The sequence below is a fragment of the Aegilops tauschii genome, chromosome 4 (genome assembly GCF_002575655.3).
Source record: "Aegilops tauschii subsp. strangulata cultivar AL8/78 chromosome 4, Aet v6.0, whole genome shotgun sequence".
NCBI lineage: Eukaryota > Viridiplantae > Streptophyta > Magnoliopsida > Poales > Poaceae > Aegilops > Aegilops tauschii.
This window is the reverse complement of record NC_053038.3, coordinates 515,612,890-515,634,453: the sequence shown is the minus strand read 5'-3', so window position 1 is coordinate 515,634,453 and position 21,564 is coordinate 515,612,890. Positions and strand designations below refer to the sequence as shown.

The 21,564-nt window shown below is 46.4% G+C and overlaps 1 protein-coding gene across 1 annotated transcript; it reads right to left on the bottom strand.

Moving 5' to 3' along the window:
* Nucleotides 1–1,548: 1,548 nt before the first annotated feature.
* LOC109762642 (uncharacterized) lies at nucleotides 1,549–3,702 on the bottom strand. The gene is made up of 5 exons (XM_020321515.4): nucleotides 3,572–3,702; nucleotides 3,428–3,468; nucleotides 3,198–3,332; nucleotides 2,191–2,264; nucleotides 1,549–2,068 (listed from the first exon to the last, which is right to left on the bottom strand). Exons 1-5 carry the CDS (start codon nucleotides 3,635–3,637, stop codon nucleotides 1,803–1,805), a joined length of 582 nt encoding a protein of 193 aa, XP_020177104.1. The 5' UTR covers nucleotides 3,638–3,702; the 3' UTR covers nucleotides 1,549–1,802.
* Between the last annotated feature and the right edge of the window lie 17,862 nt (nucleotides 3,703–21,564).

Sequence of the window (21,564 nt, the reverse complement as noted above, 5' to 3'; positions counted from 1 at the left end):
CATTCTCCAGTTTTCATTACCATGAAATTCAATTTTGTAGATTGTTAAATCACCATCAAGCAGCCAGGATTACGCCGGGTGCGACTGTTCCTTCTCCAAGCCCCGACCTCCTAGCCCTAACAGTCTGCTCCTGTCTCCCGTGGCCGACGGTACAACCGCGCGCACGCCTCGTTGCCCTGCCCTCCCCTGGCCACTGCCCATCATTTTGTTGTCGCCACCACAACCATCCCTCCAAATCCATCTTTCTCCAGCTCAAGCAATGACCCGCACTAGTTAATCCTCTTCCTCGCCTTCGCCTAGGACGCCGCAGCTTGCTGCTACTCGTAACTATGTAGCCGTCTCCGGCGAGGTCCTTGCTCTGCCTCGTCACGGTTGACGTTCCTCACCGGCGCTCATCATGTCACTCCCGTCTTCAGTCTCGTTTAGAATAGACGAACGCAAACAAAATTTTCAGGCACATGAGGGTTAGCAAAACCGATAGATTATAGGTGCACGTTCGCGCTTTAGAAATCCCGCAGATTACATATATCGACTTAATGTCAATAATAATGAACATGGTCTCGTCATGGGGTGACTTGCAGTATACCAAACTACTAGTAGATACCATACGGATATCTCTTTCCAAGTAGAGTTGAGAAATACGTACTACAGTACAACTGAAACACCAAGCAAAAGACGTGGCCTGTAAATTTGTGCCCACCGATCGTACGCAAAAAAGAATATACTACAACAACTGAAACACAATCTGAGTTCAAAATCCAAATGGTGATGCTGACATGTTGTAGTACTGATGCACTTGTACGTATCCAGTTCGCTTGAAGAGTACGCAGGTTGGAAGTACTGTAGGTGGCCAGTTCTTTGCTTGAAGATTACATATATCCACAGCTACTCTAGCTAAGTACCCAGCCGATCGAGTCGAGATGGGGAGGCGTGACGGCGTGGCGCGGCGGCGGAGCTGTTGGTGGGCGATCCTGGCGGTGGCGGCGCTGCTCCTCGCCCTCTATGGCGCCCTCTACGTCGTCACCGGGATGTACAGTCAGCCGCGGGTGCAGGTGTGCGACGCCAAGGTGCAGGGCGGGCGGATGGTGTACGATCCCCTCACCGGCAACGCCACCCTCCAGGGCGTGCGCGTCAGCCTCCACCTCTGCTGGAAATGATGCATCTATGCATTCATGGGTCCAACTGCATCAATATTCTCTGCTTGATCATTTTCGTCTAATCTTAGTCCACATACATACCTATGTATTGAAATAGTTGGAGTATATGCGTGCCGTGAAATAGTTGTGGAACTTAATCTCTGTAGATTCATCACTTCACCATTGTACAAACTCTGACATATAAAGTACTATACTAGTCGTGATCATGTTTTCTGGAACTGCTGCTACTTCACGGCATTAACATTTTTCTTTCTGTTATTAAGCTGGAGTTAACAGCAGCAAGTAGGAGTCTATGTGTAATCATTTCCAAATATATACATAGATAACAGCAGGTAAAATGTATTTATACGTGAATTTTCTCTCCAGCATGCAGGCGTACTGCACAATAATCTAAAGATTAAATAAGCACATTAAAATGAACCCAGACCTAGGGATCAACACGTACACGTTAAAGATGCTGATTCCATATGCTAGTCGATGATACATCACACTTGCCACATTCATCATGTCACGGCTACTACATACAGAGCGTGAAATATCCAGAGCATTCGTGATTCAGAGCAAATGCTAATTAGTTCAGCACGGCAAACCGTATGTCCTCTCTATCAATGACTCGAGCATCGGTGCAAGCCATATACTGCAGTATCAGTCTTCGAGCTTGCGGCGCGTGCGCGCGCGGAACTGTTGCTCGGTTTCGTCCCAGAACTGGTCTGTCCCGAAGGCAGCCCCACCGCTCTCCTTGTTGCGCTTGTCGACATCCTGGGCGCATTTCTTGTACTTGTCATAGAGCCACGCCTTCCTCCACTCCTTGTGCTTGTACTTAGCGCCGTGCTCGATCATCCACAGCTCCTCGAACCTCCACTTCATGGCATCCTCCTTCAAGGCCTTCTCGGCAGCAAACTCATCTATGGCTGCAATTGATTATGAGCAGGAGGGAAGAAACACTCATTCATCTGCCGGTTAACCAGGGGACAACAGCTAGCGATGCCAAACGTATATACGGAGATCCAAGGCCAGCAGACTAATGCCGTACCTGCTGGCCCCACTGGAAATTTGAGAACATAATTTACTCCACTCAAGGCAAGGTAGGCATCCAAGATCTTTTTCCTGCAAATGATGAGAACTTGAGTAAATTGGAAACTAGCTAGAAGCACAACAGTATTGTGTCATTGCTGTTTTTGCTGACATCTTAACAAATTTGTACTAGCTTATCTTATTGTAACTGAAATTAACATCCTTTTTTGGTGAGGAGCCGCATGCAGTGCAAAATGCAGAGCAGCTATTCGCCATATACGGGCCTCCACTATTGCTGATTGTCAAGGGTGGCACTTAATTAGATTGATACTAGTTAGAAGAGACTGACAGGAACACACTAGAGCCATTTTTAAAATGGCATTACAAATTTGTTCAAATGACCGGCAGGTATATCTGTTGAGGCTATATATGTTGTTCAATGATTGGATTTGAGATCTCAACGATATTGATTAGAATGTTGGACGCTATATCAAGGAACCCAGTGTGGTTAGCAAATTACAGAAAAACCTAATTATGCTAAGATTCTAATTCTAATGCGGCACGTTCGTACGTACGTGCTAGTTAGGACAGCCCCATTCAGATGCATCCAAAGTTGTTACACCATGGTCATGGTCATGGTGCATGAATAATTAATCCAACCCGAAGCTTCCAATGACCGCAGTGTGAGCAACATAATTTCCATATATAGCTACAGACAGTGCAGCGACACGATTGTTTCAAGTATGTTTGGGAAAACTAAACACATTCCAGTCGAATTTGACTGCGATGTCACCACATGGAACAGAACAGAACAGAACAGACCGCACAGGCAGCCCCATCAGGGTTCAGGGAGAGGAACCGAATTAAAGGCCTATACTTGAAGTGGTTTCTTGGATGAAATGAAGTGATGTACTACTATGTATACATCCTGGGTGTTATAACGAAATCAAAGCATCAGTGCAAAAGGTGATTAAAACTTGGTTATAATTAACATCCATGGAGACAGTAGCTAGCTAGGAAACAAACTTTTGCTGCCAGAGGCCGCGGCCGAATCTCTCCGTCTCGTGCTGGATGTTCTTCCTCAGCCTCCGCGCGGAGCCGGCGGCCTCGCTGCAGACCCCGGCGTAGAAATCCCTCTCCGCGCGGAACTGGACGAACCACCTGCCACCGGACGGAACGGGATTTCATTTGAGCCGAACCAAAGGCGGATGCTTGGTGAAACAGAAGAGCAATCGGAAAGAGCCGAATCGAATAACCTGTGCTGGGAGAGCTCCCGCATCTCGTCGCCGAGGTTTCCCTGCAGGTCGGTCGATCGATTAGCCATGGCCGTGAGCTTAATCCGTCCAACACGCACCGCGCGCCAAGCGAGGGAGAGAGGGGGAGGTGGGGAGGTTACGTACCCGGAGCCTCCGCGCCGCCGATCCGACGGCGTCGCCGCAGATCCGGCCGAGGAATCGGAGCGGCATTGCGCTCCGGCCTCTCGCCGCCGTCTCGTCGAGGGTTTGTGCTTGCCTTCTGTTCTTCTTTCTTCTTCAGCTGCTGCTGCTGTATATGCCTGGGCCTGGCCATATACGCTCTGACGGGCTCCACTGCATTCAGCCCAAACAAGTGATGCCATTCGGCTCTCTAGTGCCGGTTGGGCCAAAGCTCCCCCTAAACCAAAAGGATTGTCTGGACCTAGTTGGTTCAAATACACCTAAACAAAATTATGTTCAAATTCTATCCTCCTATTTTCTTTTGTTGAAACAGTGGGGGTTACCTACGACTGGGGTTCAAGAAAGGCTCGAGGCCGTGAGCCGCTTGAGATTGACTTGTCTTTTGGCTTGACTCAAAAATAAATAAACTAAGTATGATCACTTTATGTAGCTCGGTCGAGAAACGAACCAATCTTGAGGCAACACTAAATCACTTGATTTTACTTTGATAGCTTGATATAATATAATTATATTAATCAAGCCCAATGTATATATATTAAAAATAATTAAGATAATTTATTACCATATATGTTGTGTATGATTTTTGTTCATTTTATACACTAGCAACCATGGAAGCTTAGGAACAATATTTAGGCCCTTAAATGGTTCGTGGTCACGTGGATTAAATATCTTACTATTTTTAGCCAAACTTTGAGAGGGAACGCACTTTTATTTTCTTCTGTTTATAGTTCATCCATGATCTCTTGCTAATTCGTCCAAGATGAACTATCACGGACATGATGAGACTGTTGTACCTTCAGTTGAAGTCAGCCACTTTTCTACTTATTTAGCTTGAAACTAGCTCGAGATCAATACAAGCTGAGCACAAGTCAGTTTTCCACGGCGCCACCTTGAGTTTGACTCAGTTTGAGCTCGCTCGAATTTTAGTATTTTGAGCTGAGACTAGTCGAAGTCACGCGAAGTCGATTCGTTTGCAGCTCTACCTATGATTGTTTTGCTTACTTTTTTTCCCAAATATAGATATGACGTGGATAGAAAAAACATATATTAGATTAGATGACCTCTAATCTCCCGAAAAGCCCAATACAAGAACTCATCTAGATATTATTATCAATCGATGTTTTTTTAACTATTGTTGCATATCATATCGTATCAGTTGATGTTTTTATTCTAGAAGATGCACGTATCGATCGTGCATACAAGCTGGGCTAATAGAAGTTGTTGGGATATCCTCCTCATGTGGGCTGTGAGGAGATGACCATTTGAGGCCTTTTAGGCAGCCCAAAGAGGTGCAGAAGCCCACTACCCATTAGGGTTATGATCTAGGGTCATTTTGGACTTTGCACATAAGTGGATGGGGATGCTTTACCCTTCATCTAGCAGCCACCACCAAGTGTGACGAAAATTAGTTCATCCTCCAAGAGAGAAGAAGAGAGAAAACTAAGAGAGCAAGGGAAGAAGAGGAAGATTGAAGGAAGAAGAAAAGGGAGCTCCTCCCCAAGGTTGTGATGGTCCAGATCCACTACCTTGCCTCCTTCAAGCTTCGGTTCCACCATCTTTGGTGAGATTGTTCCAATCCCTAGTTCTTGAGCCCCAAATCGTGTTGTGTTCATCCAAGATTCAGAAATCTTGATGTATGAGATCCTCTAGTGCTGTCTAGAGAAGAACTTGTTGTATCCCACATTTGATAATAGTGGAAGAGGATTTGGGTGGCTTCGGCCCGTGGTTTTCCCCCTCAAGTTGAGGGGTTTTCCACGTAAAAATCTAGTGTCTCTTTATTGATGCTATGTGCTGTCCAGAAACTTACTCCTACCACAAGACACTAGGCTGAGGAGTGTCTTGCCCGCTGAGTAACATTTTCTGCCTCCATATATGCTGCTGCATATGTTTCCTTCCGTGCTAAGCAACGATCCTTGAGTTAGTACATGATGTGGTGCTGAGATTACTTGTTTCCGCTGCAGTTTTCAGTTAACCACAAGTGCATTTGTGTGCTAATTCCCAACAGAGTGGCATCAGAGCCTTGGTTGCTTAGAAGGTTGTAAATCCCAGTTGCTTGATTGTTGCTGGAAGTGCTGCTCACAATGGCTTTGGAAGATAGCGCTACTACAAGTGGCATGATAAAACTTGATTCTTCCAATTACTCATTATGGAAGCCCATGATGGAAGACATCCTTTATTGCAAGGATTTGTATGAGCCAATTGTGAAAGACAAGATACCCACATGTGTCACGGAAGAAGAATGGAGAGTGTTGCACAGAAAGGCAGTAGGTATGATTCGGTTGTACATCAAGCACAATATTTTCCACCATGTTGCAAATGACACAAATGCATATGAGATGTGGCAGAAGTTGGAGTCTATGTATGAGAGGAAGACATCAATGAACAAGGCCTCCGTGATCAAAAGACTTGCAAAGCTTGAGTACCGAGATGGCACAAGTGTGATTGAGCACTTAAATGTCTTTCAATGCCATATAAATCAACTTTCAGCCATGACGATCAACTTTGAGGATGAGGTGCAAGCATTGTTGCTGCTGAGTTCCATGCTTGATAGTTGGAACACGCTTATTGTGTCACTTAGCAATTCAGCTCTGGATGGGAAGCTGACTTTGGAGATGGTGAAGAACAGTATGCTGAATGAAGAAGCTAGAAAGAAGGAAAAGGGTGATGCGCCTTCTTCTGATGCGTATGTGGCTGAAACCCATGGGAAGAATGAGAACCGTGGACGTAGCAATACAATATTTCAACAAGGCAAGGGGGAGATCAAAGTCAAAACAGAGAAAAGATATTACTTGCTTTCATTATGGCAATCCGGGACACATAAAGAGCGAGTGCAGGAAGTACAAAAGAGATCTTGCAGAGGGGAAACTCACAAAGAAAACCGAGCAAAAGGCTGAGAGCAGTTCAGCCATGACCGCAACAGATGAGGACTATTTAGTCATTGAGGATGAAGATTGCTATAGTGCTGTTCGTGATGATGCCATGAGTTGGGTTGTGGATTCAGGTGCGTCCTTCCACATCACATCACACAAGGAGTATTTCACATCTTACACTAGTGGTGTTACTGGCCAAGTGAGGATGGGAAATAGTGGTTCGTCAGCAATTGTTGGCAAGGGCTCTATATGCATTGAAACAAACACAGGTTGCAGATTGGTGCTTGATGATGTGAGGCATGTTCCCGACATAAGGCTGAATTTGTTGTCACTGGGCAAGCTTGATGATATCAAACATCCTAGTTATTTTGGTGAAGGAAAATGGAAGCTCACCAAAGACTCTTTGATTGTGGCTCGAGGAAGTAAGCAAGGTAATCTCTATGTGACTAAAACCAAGTTGTGCAATGAGGTGTTGAACATTGCTGAAAAAGACACTTCAATTGAATTGTGGCACAAGAGGCTTGGGCATATGAGTGAGAAGGGCATGCATGCTCTTGCTCGCATGGAGTACCTCCCTGAGTTGAAAGGTATATCCTTGAAACCCTGTGCACATTGTTTTGCTGGCAAACAACATAGGCTGCATTTCGTACACTCCCTCCACATCATGCAGAAAATGTTCTTGATATTGTGCACACTGATGTTTGCTCCATGACTGAAAAATCTCATGGTGGAGCATTATACTTTGTGACTTTTATTGATGACCATTCCAGAAAGGTTTTTGTGTATGTGCTAAAACACAAATACCAGACGCTTGAAGCCTTCAAGGAGTTCCATGCCAAAGTTGAAAGAGAAACTGGCAGGAAATTGAAGTGCGTGAGATCAGACAATGGTGGTGAATATAGAGGTCCTTTTGAAAGGTATTGCAGAAAGTTTGGCATCACGCTTGAGAAGAGTCCACCAAAGACACCTCAGCTCAATGGTCTTGCAGAGAGAATGAACAGGACACTCACAGAGAGGGTCACAACTATGCTCTCTCATGCTCATTTACCTAATTCATTTTGGGCTGAAGCATTGATGAATGCTATGTATGTTGTTAACCTATCTCCCTCAGTTCCTCTTGCAGGAGATATTCCTCAGAGAGTTTGGTCAGGGAAGGAGGTATCATACAAGCGCTTGAAGGTCTTTGGTTGCAGGGCATTTGTACATGTTCCAAGGGACGAGAGATCCAAGCTTGATAGCAAGACAAAGCGGTGCATCTACCTCAGCCAACCAAGTGAAGAGTTTGGCTACAGGTTGTGGGATCCAGCAAATAGGAAGATTGTGAGAAGCCGAGATGTGGTGTTCATTGAAGATGAAACAATAAAAGATATTGGGAAACCAGAGAAGCCAATGACCAACACACCTCAGGTTGATATGGATCCAATCCGTCCTCCTCTCCTGCATGACAATCATGGGGGAGATGATGACACTGAAGACAGTGGAGATGCAACTGATCAAGGCAGTACAAGTCAAAGTGGCGAGCAGCCATCAAGTGATGATGATGATGAAGTTGGTAATGATGATGCCAACGAAAATACACCTGATTCACCACCAGTGCAGCAGCAAAGAAGAAGTGAAAGAGGTCACATTCCTTCTTCTAAGTATCCACCACATCCATATGTGTTGATGACAGATGCAGGTGAGCCCTCATGCTATGAGGAGGCAATGTCTGATGAGAACAAAGAAGAATGGTCAGAAGCCATGCAGGATGAGATGAATTCCCTGTATGAGAATGATACTTTTGAGTTGGTGAATCTGCCAAAAGGCAAGAAAGCACTCAAGAACAAGTGGGTGTACAGAGTGAAGACTGAAGAAAACACCTCACATCCAAGGTACAAGGCCAGATTGGTTGTGAAAGGATTCAGTCAGAAAAAGGGCATTGATTATAGTGAGATATTCTCTCCAGTGGTCAAGATGTCTTCGATTCGAGTTGTGCTTGGCATGGCTGCCACCATGGACTTGGAAATTGAACAACTTGATGTGAAAACTGCATTCTTACATGGTGACCTAGAGGAGGAGATATACATGGAGCAGCGAGAGGGATTCATGGTTCCAGGCAAGGAGCTCTTAGTTTCCCAATTGGAGAAGAGCTTGTATGGCTTGAAGCAAGCTCCTCGGCAGTGGTACAAGAAGTTTGAGTCTTTTATGACTGGGCTTGGTTACGATAAAGCACAACCTGATCATTGTGTCTTTATGAAGAGGTACGCCGAGGGTGACTTCATTATTCTCTTGTTGTATGTTGATGATATGCTGATTGTTGGAAATGGCACAAAGAGGATTGCTCTCCTCAAGAAGGCATTGAGTAAATCATTTGCCATGAAGGATTTAGGACCAGCTAAGCAAATACTTGGCATGAAGATCTCCCGTGATAGATCAAAGAAGCTGCTTTGGCTCTCACAGGAAAGATACATTGAGAAGGTACTTGAAAGGTTCAATATGAAAGATGCAAAATCTGTTATCTCTTCGCTTGCAGGCCATCACAAACTGAATTCAAAACAATGTCCTACAAGAAAGAAGGAGAAAGAAGAAATGAGGAAAGTACCTTACCAATCTGCTGTAGGCAGTTTGATGTATGCCATGGTATTCACTAGGCCTGACATTGCCTATGCAGTTGGAGTTGTTAGCCGGTTGTCGGTGGGAAACGACACCTATGGGATCACAAGAATCCCTACTACGGTTGCCGGGGCGCGGGGTTGTGAGAAGAGCAGGATTAGCAGTCAACACAAGGATCGTTTACCCAGGTTCGGTCCATGAGGATGCGTAATACCCTAGTCCTGCTTTGGTGTGTATTTGAGAGAGTTCTTGAGCTCTCGAACTAGCTATGGTGGCTGCGTTGTTCGAAAGAGCCGAATCCCTCTCCAGTATGCCAAGGGCCTCCTTTTATAGTCGGAAGGGGATGCCACAGTGGCACACAGGAGGTGGAAAGGCCTACAGTGCTGCGAGCTTATCGCTCGTGTTACAGGACAAGACGCATTTAATGCGTAGCTTAGGTGTCCCTTAGCTTCATTGGGGACGGGAACGAGGCCCGTCCCATCCGTTGCTGCCTCGCCTTGCTTCGACACGCGCCTAGGCCAGCGGTGCATGCGGCGCCATGTAGGCAGGCAGGCAGCTGAGGTGGCGCGGTGGTAGGGTCTTCACGAAGATCTGCATGCCACCACGCAGGTGCTTGCTGAGTTGGCGTAGAGGCCGCCCGTCGCCACGCAGGTGCCTGCCCAGCTGGTTGAGCTAGCAGCTGCTTGGGGACGGCGGTGGAGTCTTGGTCGACGCGGGCCTGGCTGTGGCCCTGCTGACGCCCTCGGCAAGGGCCTTGCCGGGGGCCCGACAAGGGTCTTGCCGTGGTGTTGCAGTCGTCCCCGGCAAGGCGCTTGCCGGGGGTCTTGTGGATCTCCTTGGCAAGGATCCCGCCGAGGGTCGCCGTCTTCTGGTTCTCATCTGATCTCATATCTCTATGGTCTTGACAAAGATTTGCATGCTACCCCGGAGGTGCCTCCCGAGCCCTAGTTCCAATGTGGTTGGTTGAGTTGGAACCCGTGGGCTCAAGGGTGGCTCGCTCTGTTAGCATCGGGCAAGTTGCCCCGGCAAGGCTCTTGCCGGGGCTGCGGAGGATGCCCCGGCAAGGCCCTTGCCGGGGGAGTCCACCTCGCCCTCTCGCTCTTTGGTATCTTTGATCTTGGCGTTGCCTTGGCTATCTTGTGCTTCGGCTTCTCTCCGGCTCCCCTCCTCTGCCCTGCTTAGTGTGGCCGTGGCGCGCAGCTCCGACTGCCCGTGCACAAGTAAAGGGGTACAAAGGTGTGCCCCTACTTTTGTACACTGACAGGAGCCCCCGGGCCTGGGCCACACATAAGCGCGACACGTTGTTAGGCCAGGCCCAGAAGGGTGCGCGGGCAGGCGGGGCGGATTTTCACCGCAGTAACTCTTCGTCCGCTGCGCTTCCCCACGACCCGCGTTGAATGCACGTCGCGGAGGATCGTGCGTGACATGGGGGGCATGCGTGGGGCGGTTCTCGCACGCATGCGTCACATCGCGGTAAAGAGGCGGCTCGCGCCTTCCCCATAAAAAGAGGGAGGCGTGGAAGTGCGGTTCATTTACTGGATGGACTTGGGTCGCAGTCTTCAAGGCGCCCATGCCCCCCCCGATCACGGGGCGGGGAACGGTCACCTCACCCGTATTTTCGACCCTGCTCGCTCGCCACGCATCCTTCATGGAAGTGGCGGGTGTTGGAGGCGGGAAACCGGGCCGTCGTTGATTGGGGCAGCGGGTCGGTCCTGATTCCCTGCGCCTCCGACGGCTGGATTGGCTGAGTGGGGCGGCCGAGCCTCGACCCCGCCTCTTTATTAGGAGGGGGGAGGGGGCGTCGTCCCACATTCCTTCAGCATCCATTCTCCACCACCTCCGCTTCTTTCTTCCACCTTCCATGGCGAGAGGAGGCGCTGGGCCTTCGACGATGGCGGCGAGGGTTGCTGCTCGTCAGCGCGTCCCTGCTTCCCACGAACCCGTGGTGGCGGAGCCAGCCATGAGAGAAGGGGAGGGGGCGTGGCCGAGGTCGCCACAGCGGTCGGGGGAGAGGGGGACGAGGTGGCGCGGCAGCCGTGCCTCCACCAGCGGTGCCTCCCGTGATGGAGGGTCACGTCGGGGACCAGCCCCGCGAGTTCTTCATCAGGCTGCGCCGGCCACCGCGTCGTCGTCTCTGTCTCCCCACCCCCTTCGCTGAGGAGATGGAGCTCGATCTGCCCTAGACCCTCAGATTGCACATGAGGGGCTGCGGGACCGGCGGTACGCGGGTCGACGTCGACTTCCCCACTCCGCATGTTATGTATCTCCATCATGGATGGAAGACATTTGCTCGCATCCATAGCCTGATGGTGGGGCTCGTCCTCTACTTCAAGTTAATGGAGGGCGGCCTACTCTCCGTCAAGGTCTTCGGAGATCTTGGAACTCGCCTGAAGTGCTGTGTGGAGAGCTCCTCCGACGATGAAGATTCCTCCTCGAGCGGGAGTGACGAGGAGGACAGCGACAACGATGATGAGGGAGTCGGGCGGCAGGATGCTGACCCCGACTTCGACTGATCGCGTCGCCCCTCCCTCGGTCTCGCGCCCTGCCGAGGGCCTTCCTCGTCAAGCTCTCCATCGGCGCGTTCCCCATCGCCTCCTTGGGCAGTTGGCGTAGGAGGGCCGGAGAAGGCGAAGAAGGCGGGCGACGGCCGTCAACTCGGAGTACGCGGGCACCGACGCCTTCGTCGCGTATTGTCGGGCCGTTGCCTCATCTTCCAGCCCCTCCGCCGGCACCAGAATGCTCTCTTGGCACCTTCTGCTTCTCGCACCTCACCTAGGCGCTCCTTTCGCCCTCCTGCTGTCTTGTTTCACCTCCTGAGGAGAGGTACAAGAAAGGGATTACGGGCACCTTATCTCTTTTTAGTTTATAAGCCTGCGGGCACTTGTTAATTTTTAGACTTGGAATCCCCTTGCTCATGTTTTTTATTCCGTATGAACTGCACCTGTATGGGACGTTTTTAATGAAAAAGGGTGTTTGCCGGGTTCTTTGTGCGTGAGCGAGGCCCATGCCAAGGACGAATCCTTGTTATTTATAAGGTAAACATTGTCGCCCGGCAACAGGCCTTGCCGTCCCCCCGCTTTGGTCGACCATTCTCACGCTCTTGGCGGAGGCAGGGGCGAAGCAGGGTTAGGCCCCTCGTTCATTTCTCTTTCCACCGCAACTACGACCAAGTTCCGACCCAGGGGATAGCTCTTGGGTACGGGAAAAGGGGAGCACGGTGGTTTTAAGAATATAAACGAGGTTTCATATGTCCCAGTTCTATACGGAAGTGCATAACAGGGGATAAAAGACTTATCTGAATCCGCAGCCCCCGTCAACCTTGGCTTGCCGGGGCCGGAACGCCGGTCCATCCTCTTTCTCCCAAGCGGCTCAGGAGATATGTCTACGTGCCCTGCGAACCAAAGAGGATAGAAAGACGCACACTCGACCTCTAGGCTAGGGGTTAGTCGCCGGTAAGCACTATCAACCCTAACCGAGGAAGAGACTTAACCTAGCATGCATGCTATAACTTAGGGCGCCAGCGCTTCATTTATTTATGCTCAGGGTCTGCGCCTGGCTTTGTACAGAGGGTTACATGCCTTGCCGGCAAAGCTTGTACAAAAGGTGGCTTGCCGGGGGGCCCGGCAAGCCGCGCCATATGGGTAAAACTTGCGAAGATGCTCGATGTTCCAAGAGTTGCTCACTGGGACATCATCTTCGGTCTCCAGGCGGACTGCGCTGGGCCTGGTGACTCGTATTACCCGATAAGGGCCTTCCCACTTTGGCGTCAACTTGTTGGTATTCTTGGCCGACTGAACGCGCTGAAGAACAAGGTCGCCTTCCTCAAAGCTTCGGGCATGAACCTTGCGGCTATGGTAGCGGCGCAAGGCTTGCTGGTAGCATGCTGCTCTCACAGCCGCCCGAAGACGATCTTCCTCAAGGAGCGTTGCGTCATCTTGCCGCAATTGCTCTTGCTCAAGCTCGTCGTGAGCGAGCACTCAAGGTGACCCGTATATGAGTTTTGTGGGGAGAACTGCTTCTGCCCAGTATACCTGGGCAAAGAGTGTCTGGCTGGTGGCTCGATTTGGCGTCGTCCTGATCGACCAAAGAACCGCCGGCAACTCATCGATCCAGCGCCTTCCGCTCTTGTGCAGCTTGTCAAAAGTCTTTGTCCTCAGGCCTCGCAACACTTCAGCATTTGCCCTCTCCGCTTGGCCGTTGCTGCGTGGGTGTGCCACGGAGGCAAAATAGACCTTGCTACCGAGGTCTTGGATGTATTGCATGAAGGTGTGGCTTGTGAACCGCGTGCCGTTGTCAGTGATGACTCTGTTTGGCACACCAAAACGGCAGACTAGTCCCTTGAAGAACTTGACGGCTGACTGTGCTGTCACCTTCCTCACTGCTTCCACCTCCGGCCACTTTGTGAACTTGTCGATTGCAACGTACAAGTATTCAAAGCCCCCGACAGCACGGGGGAAGGGGCCCAGTATGTCAAGCCCCCAGACCAAAAATGGCCAGGAGAGAGGGATTGTTTGAAGGGCTTGAGCTGGTTGATGAAGCTTCTTTGAATGGAACTGACACGCTTCACACTTGGTTAGTAGTGCTGTTGCATCCTGGAGGGCAGTGGGCCAGAAGAAACCCTGCCGGAATGCCTTGCCGGCAAGGGCCCTCGACCCTATGTGGGATCCACATATACCTCCGTGTATCTCCGCCAACAGCTTCAGTCCTTTCTCCCGGGGAATACACTTCAATTTCACACCGTTCGGTCTCTTTCTGTATAGACGTCATCGACGAACTGATACATAGCGGACCGATGGGCTACTTTCTCCGCTTCTTCCTGCTCCTCAGGAAGCTCCCCTGTTTGGAGGAATCGGACGGTATGCTGCGCCCATGCCGGAGCCCGGGGCTCAATGGCAAGGACCAAAGGCATTTTTTCTGCCATGGGAGCGACCGTCTCTACGGCCAGGGCTTGACGGCCTGCCGGAGTCGGTCGCTACTTGGCAGGCTCAGGGCCCACGGCAACACCCTTGCCGGCGGCCCCTGGGGGCTCGGCGGGAAAGTACTTGCCGGGGCCTGATTTCCTCCGCTTGTTCTGCTCCATTGATGGTTCGACGGATGGTTGAGTCAACCGAAGCAGAAAGGTACCTGGTTCCACAGGTAGCTTGAATGCAGCGTGATAACCCACAAGTATAGGGGATCACAACAGTTTTCGAGGGTAGAGTATTCAACCCAAATTTATTGATTCGACACAAGGGGAGCCAAAGAATATTCTCAAGTATTAGCAGTTGAGTTGTCAATTCAACCACACCTGGATAACTTAGTATCTGCAGCAAAGTATTTAGTAGCAAAGTAATATGATAGTGGTGGTAACGGTAACAAAAGTAACTGTAGCAAAAGTAATATTTTTGGTATTTTGTAGTAATTGTAACAGTAGCAATGGAAAAGTAAATAAGCGAAGAACAATATATGAAAAGCTCGTAGGCATTGGATCGGTGATGGAGAATTATGCCGGATGCGGTTCATCATGTAACAGTCATAACATAGGGTGACACAGAACTAGCTCCAATTCATCAATGTAATGTAGGCATATATTCCGAACATAGTCATACGTGCTTGTGGAAAAGAACTTGCATGACATCTTTTGTCCCACCCTCCCGTGGCAGCGGGTTCCTAATGGAAACTAAAGGATATTAAGGCCTCCTTTTAATAGAGTACCGGAACAAAGCATTAACACATAGTGAATACATGAACTCCTCAAACTATGGTCATCACCGGGAGTGGTCCCGATTATTGTCACTTCGGGGTTGCCGGATCATAACACATAGTAGGTGACTATAGACTTGTAAGATAGGATCAAGAACTCACATATATTCATGAAAACATAATAGGTTCAGATCTGAAATCATGGCACTCGGGCCCTAGTGACAAGCATTAAGCATAGCAAACTCATAGCAACATCAATCTCAGAACATGGTGGATACTAGGGATCAAACCCTAACAAAACTAACTCGATTACATGATAGATCTCATCCAACCCATCATCGTCCAGCAAGCCTACGATGGAATTACTCACGCACGGCGGTGAGCATCATGAAATTGGTGATGGAGGATGGTTGATGATGACGACGGCGACGAATCCCCGTCTCCGGAGCCCTGAACGGACTCCAGATCAGCCCTCCCGAGAGGTTTTAGGGCTTGGCGGCGGCTCCGTATCGTAAAACGCGATGAATCTTTCTCTCTGATTTTTTTCTCCCCGAAAGTGAATATATGGAGTTGGAGTTGAGGCCGGTGGAGCGTCAGGGGGCCCACGAGGCAGGGGGGCGCGCCCTAGGGGGGCAAGCGCGCCCCCACCCTCGTGGCTAGGGTGTGGGCCCCCTGGTCTTCATCTTTTGCAAGGTTTTTATTATTATTTCCAAATAGATGTTCCGTGGAGTTTCAGGTCATTCCGAGAACTTTTGTTTCTGCACATAAATAACACCATGGAAAGTCTGCTGAAAACAACGTCAGTCCGGGTTAGTTCCATTCAAATCATGCAAGTTAGAGTCCAAAACAAGGGCAAAAGTGTTTGGAAAAGTAGATACGACGGAGACGTATCAACTCCCCCAAGCTTAAACCTTTGCTTGTCCTCAAGCAATTCAGTTGATAAACTGAAAGTGATAAAGAAATTTTTTTACAAACTCTGTTTGCTCTTGTTGTTGTAAATATGTAAAGCCAACATTCAAGTTTTCAGCAAAGATTATGACTAACCACATTCACAATAACTCTTAGGTCTCATGTTTACTCATATCAATGGCATAATCAACTAGCGAGCGATAATAATAAAACTCGGATGACAACACATTCTCAAAACAATCATGATATGATATAACAAGATGGTATCTCGCTAGCCCTTTCTGAGACCGCAAAACATAAATGCAGAGCACCTTTAAAGGTCAAGGACTGACTAGACATTGTAATTCATGGTAAAAGAGATCCAGTCATACCCAATATAAATTAATAGTAATGGATGCAAATGACAGATGTGCTCTCCAGCTAGTGCTTTTTAATAAGAGGGTGATGACTCAACATAAAAGTAAATAGATAGGCCCTTCGTAGAGGGAAGCAGAGATTTGTAGAGGTGCCAGAGCTCGGTTTTGAAATAGAGATAAATAATATTTTGAGCGGCATACTTTCATTGTCAACATAACAACCAAGAGATGGTGATATCTTCCATGCTACACACATTATAGGCGGTTCCCAAACAGAATGGTAAAGTTTATACTCCCCCTCCACCAACAAGCATCAATCCATGGCTTGCTCGAAACAACGAGTGCCTCCAACTAGCAACAGTCCCAGGGGGAGTTTTGTTTGCAATTATTTTGATTTAGTTTGCATAAAGCATGGGACTGGGCATCCCGGTGACCAACCATTTTCTCGTGAGTGAGGAGCGGAGTCCACTCCTCTTGAGAATAACCCGCCTAGCATGGAAGATAAGGGCAGCCCTAGTTGATACATGAGCTATTCAAGCATACAAAACAGAATGTTTATTTGAAGGTTTAGAGTTTGGCACATACAAATTTACTTGGAACGACAGGTAAATACCGCATATAGGAAGGTATAGTGGACTCATATGGAATAACTTTGGGGTTTAAGGGATTGGATGCACAAGCATTATTCCCGCTTAGTACAAGTGAAGGCTAGCAAAAGACTGGGAAGCGACCAACTAGAGAGCGACAACAGTCATGAACATGCATTAAAATTAATGAACATTGAGTGCAAGCATGAGTAGGATATAATCCACCATGAACATAAATATCGTGAAGGCTATGTTGATTTTGTTTCAACTACATGTGTGAACATGTGCCAAGTCAAGTCGCTTAAATCATTCAAAGGAGGATACCACCCCACTATACCACATCACAACCATTTTAATAGCATGTTGGCACGCAAGGTAAACCATTATAACTCATAGCTAATCAAGCATGGCACGAGCAACTATGATCTCTAATTGTCATTGCAAACATGTTTATTCATAACAGGCTGAATCAGGAACGATGAACTAATCATATTTACAAAAACAAGAGAGGTCGTGTTCATACCAGCTTTTCTCAGCTCAGTCAGTCCATCATATATTGTCATAATTGCATTTCACTTGCACGACCGAACGATGTGAATAATAATAAGAGTGCACATGCATTGGACTAAGCTGGAATCTGCGAGCATTCAATAAACAAGAGAAGACAAGGCAATATGGGCTCTTGGTTAAATCAACAATAATGCATATAAGAGCCACTTCAACAATTTAATTATGGTCTTCCCTTATCGACCCCCAAAGAAAAAAAAGAAAAAAAACTATTTACATGGGAAAGCTCCCAACAAGCAAAAGAAGAACGGGAAATATTTTTGGGTTTTCTTTTTAATTATTACTACTACAGCAAGAAAAGTAAACTAACTAAAAGCTACACTAATTTTTTTGGTTTTTTCTTAAGGTTTAACAAACACACAAGAAGAAAGCAGGAAAAAGAAAATAAACTAGCATGGATATTACAGTGAAAGAGTATGAGCACCGACATCTAGCAATGAGTGTGTGAACATAAATGTAATGTCGGTGGGAAATACGTACTCCCCCCAAGCTTAGGCTTTTGGCCTAAGTGGGTTTATTGCCATGGATGGCCTGGCGGATATCCATAGTTGTAGCCAGGGTCGTACTGAGCCACGACAGTTATTGCCTCCCGAGCTGCAGCGTGGCGGCGAGCTGCCTCCGCCCTCCTCTCGTACTCATCTGCCTCCTCTCTGGTAATAACATATCTTCCTTTTGCCTCCTCACAAATGAACTAGTGAGATAGTGGTATTGGCGGCACTTCTCTGCCTTGAAGCTCACAAGATCAGCGTTACGCAAACACGCGTTAAATTCTTCCTTGATTCCCGCTCGATCCATAAAGTTTTCTGAAGGCCATTCACAAGGCCGCACTGAAGCGTCCCTTGGTGGCTCATCATCAGCATCACGCATTGCAAGCCTGGGTCCTTGCTTCCTTGACGAACCACCTTGGAACATTTTCCTAAGCATATTTCTTCCTCTGAAAAATTTCTAAATTTTTTAGTAACTTCAAACAAAAGTGAACCAAGCTCAATAAAATTGATAGCAACTACTCCTACAAGTGCCTAGAGCCTATATCATGCATTAGAACTACTTGGAACCATATAAATTTGACATGCAAGCTCAAGAACATGGTCACCTAGGCAACACAAATTTGCAATGAATAAAACACTAGAACAAAAACTAATTGGACCAATGGAGGAGTCACATACCAAGCAACAATCTCCCCAAGCAGTTTTGTGAGAGGTGCTTTGAGCAAGGAGATCGAAAATCGCAGCAAAATGAGCTAGAACTCGTGCTTGAGCTGGATATTGGTGTTTGTGGGGGGAAGAAGTGTGTGGGTGCAGGAATAAGTGGAGGGGAGCCACCATGGGCCCACGAGGCAGGGGGGCGCGCCCTCCACCCTCGTGGCCAGGTGCTTGCCCCTCCTGCTGTGTTCTCAGTGCCAGATATTCTCAAATATTCTAGAAAAAATCATCTTCCATTTTCAGGGCATTTGGAGAACTTTTATTTTGGGGTATTTTTATATTGCACGGATAAATCAGAAAACAGACAGAAAAATACTATTTTTACTTTATTTCAACTAAATAACAGAAAGTGGAAAGAGGGTACAGAAGGTTGTGCCTTCTAGTTTCATCCATCTCATGCTCATCAAAAAGAATCCACTAACAAGGTTGATCAAGTCTTGTTAACAAACTCATTCCGAGTAACATGAAACCGGAGAAATTTCGAATAACACTATGTTACCTCAACGGGGATATGTATATCCCCTATAATAAGAATATCATATTTCTTCTTGACAGTAGGAAGAGGAAATTCAAAACCTCCAAAAATAATCGATGGAATTTTTCCAATAGAATTGATACTATGAACTTGAGGTTGTTTCCTCGGAAAGTGTACCGTATGCTCATTGCCATTAACATGAAAAGTGACATTGCCTTTGTTGCAATCAATAACAGCCCCTGCGGTATTCAAAAAAGGTCTTCCAAGAATAATAGACATACTATCGTCCTCGGGAATATCAAGAATAACAAAGTCCGTTAAAATAGTAACGTTTGCAACCACAACAGGCACATCCTCACAAATACCGACAGGTATAGCAGTTGATTTATCAGCCATTTGCAAAGATATTTCAGTAGATGTCAACTTATTCAAATCAAGTCTACGATATAAAGAGAGAGGCATAACACTAACACCGGCTCCAAGATCACATAAAGCAGTTTTAACATAGTTTCTTTTAATGGAGCATGGTATAGTGGGTACTCCTGGATCTCCAAGTTTCTTTGGTATTCCACCATTAAAAGTATAATTAGCAAGCATGGTGGAAATTTTAGCTTCCGGTATCTTTCTTTTATTAGTAACAATATCTTTCATATACTTAGCATAAGGATTCATTTTGAGCATATCAGTCAATCGCATACGCAAGAAGATAGATCTAATCATTTCAGCAAAGCGCTCAAAATCCTCATCATCCTTTTTCTTGGATGGTTTGGGAGGAAAAGGGCATGGGTTTCTGAACCCAAGGTTCTCTTTCTTTACCATGTTTCCTAGCAACAAAATCTCTCTTATCATAATGTTGATTCTTTGATTGTGGGTTATCAAGATCAATAGCAGGTTCAATTTCTACATCATTATCATTACTAGGTTGATCATCATCATGAACATCATCATTAACATTTTCACTAGTTTCATATTCATTACCAGATTGTGTTTCAGCATCAGAAATAGATATATCATTTGGATTCTCAGGTGGTTCAGCAATAGGTTCACTAGAAGCATGCAAAGTCCTATCATTTTTCTTTTTCTTCCTTTTAGAAGGATTAGGTGCATCAATATTATTTCTCTGAGAATCCTGCTCGATTCTCTTAGGGTGGCCTTCAGGATACAAAGGTTCCTGAGTCATTCTACCAGTTCTAGTAGCCACTCTAACAACATAATCATTTTTCTTACTATTTAATTCATTGAGCAAATCATTCTGAGCTTTAAGTACTTGTTCTACTTGAGTGGTAACCATAGAAGCATGTTTAGTAATGAGTTTAAGTTCACCTTTAACATTAGCCATATAATCACCCAAGTGTTCAATCATATAAGTATTTGTTTTAATTGTCTACCAAAATAAGCATTGAAATCTTCTTGCTTAACCATAAAGTTATCAAACTCATCCAAACATTGGCTAGCAATCTTAGTAGGAGGGATTTCAGCTTTATCATATCTATAGAGAGAGTTTACCTGTACTACCTGTGTCGGGTTATCAAGACCATGAGTTTCTTCAATAGGTAATGGATTAAGATCATATGTTTCTTCAATAGGCGGTAAATTAAGACCGTGTATTTCTTCAATAGGAGGTAAATTCTTAACATCTTCAGCTTTAATACCTTTCTCTTTCATAGATTTCTTTGCCTCTTGCATATCTTCAGGACTGAGAAATAGAACAACCCTCTTCTTCGGAGTTGGTTTAGGAATAGGCTCAGGAATTGGCTCAGGAAGTGTCCAATTATTTTCATTTGTCAACATATTATTCAATAGAATTTCAGCTTCATCCGGTGTTCTTTCCCTGAAAACAGAACCAGCACAACTATCCAGGTAATCTCTGGAAGCATCGGTTAGTCCATTATAAAAGATATCAAGTATTTCATTTTTCTTAAGAGGATGATCAGGCAAAGCATTAAGTAACTTGAGAAGCCTCCCCCAAGCTTGTGGGAGACTCTCTTCTTCAATTTGCACAAAATTATATATTTCCCTCAAAGCAGCTTGTTTCTTATGAGCAGGGAAATATTTAGCAGAGAAGTAATAAATCATATCCTGGGGACTACACACACAACCAGGATCAAGAGAATTAAACCATATCTTAGCATCACCCTTTAATGAGAAAGGAAATATTTTAAGGATATAAAGATAGTGAGATCTCTCATCATTAGTGAACAGGGTGGCTATGTCATTTAATTTAGTAAGATGTGCCACAATAGTTTCAGATTCATAGCCATGAAAAGGATCAGATTCAACTAAAGTAATTATATCAGGATCAACAGATAATTCATAATCCTTATCAGTAACACAGATAGGTGAAGTAGCAAAAGCAGGGTCAGGTTTCATTCTAGTATTAAGAGATTGCTGATTCCATTTAGCTAATAACCTCTTGAGCTCATATCTATCTTTGCAAGCTAAAATAGCTAAAGCAGCTTCTTTTTCAAAAACATAACCCTCAGGAATAACAGGCAAGTCTTCATCATCACTTTCATCTATATAATCAGTTTCAATAATTTCTTTCTCTCTAGCCCTAGCAATTTGTTCATCAAGAAATTCACTAAGTGGCACAGTAGTATCAAGCATAGAAGTAGTTTCATCATAAGTGTCATGCATAGCAGAAGTGGCATCATCAATAACATGCGACATATCAGAACGAATAGCAGAAGCAGGTTTAGGTGTCGCAAGCTTACTCA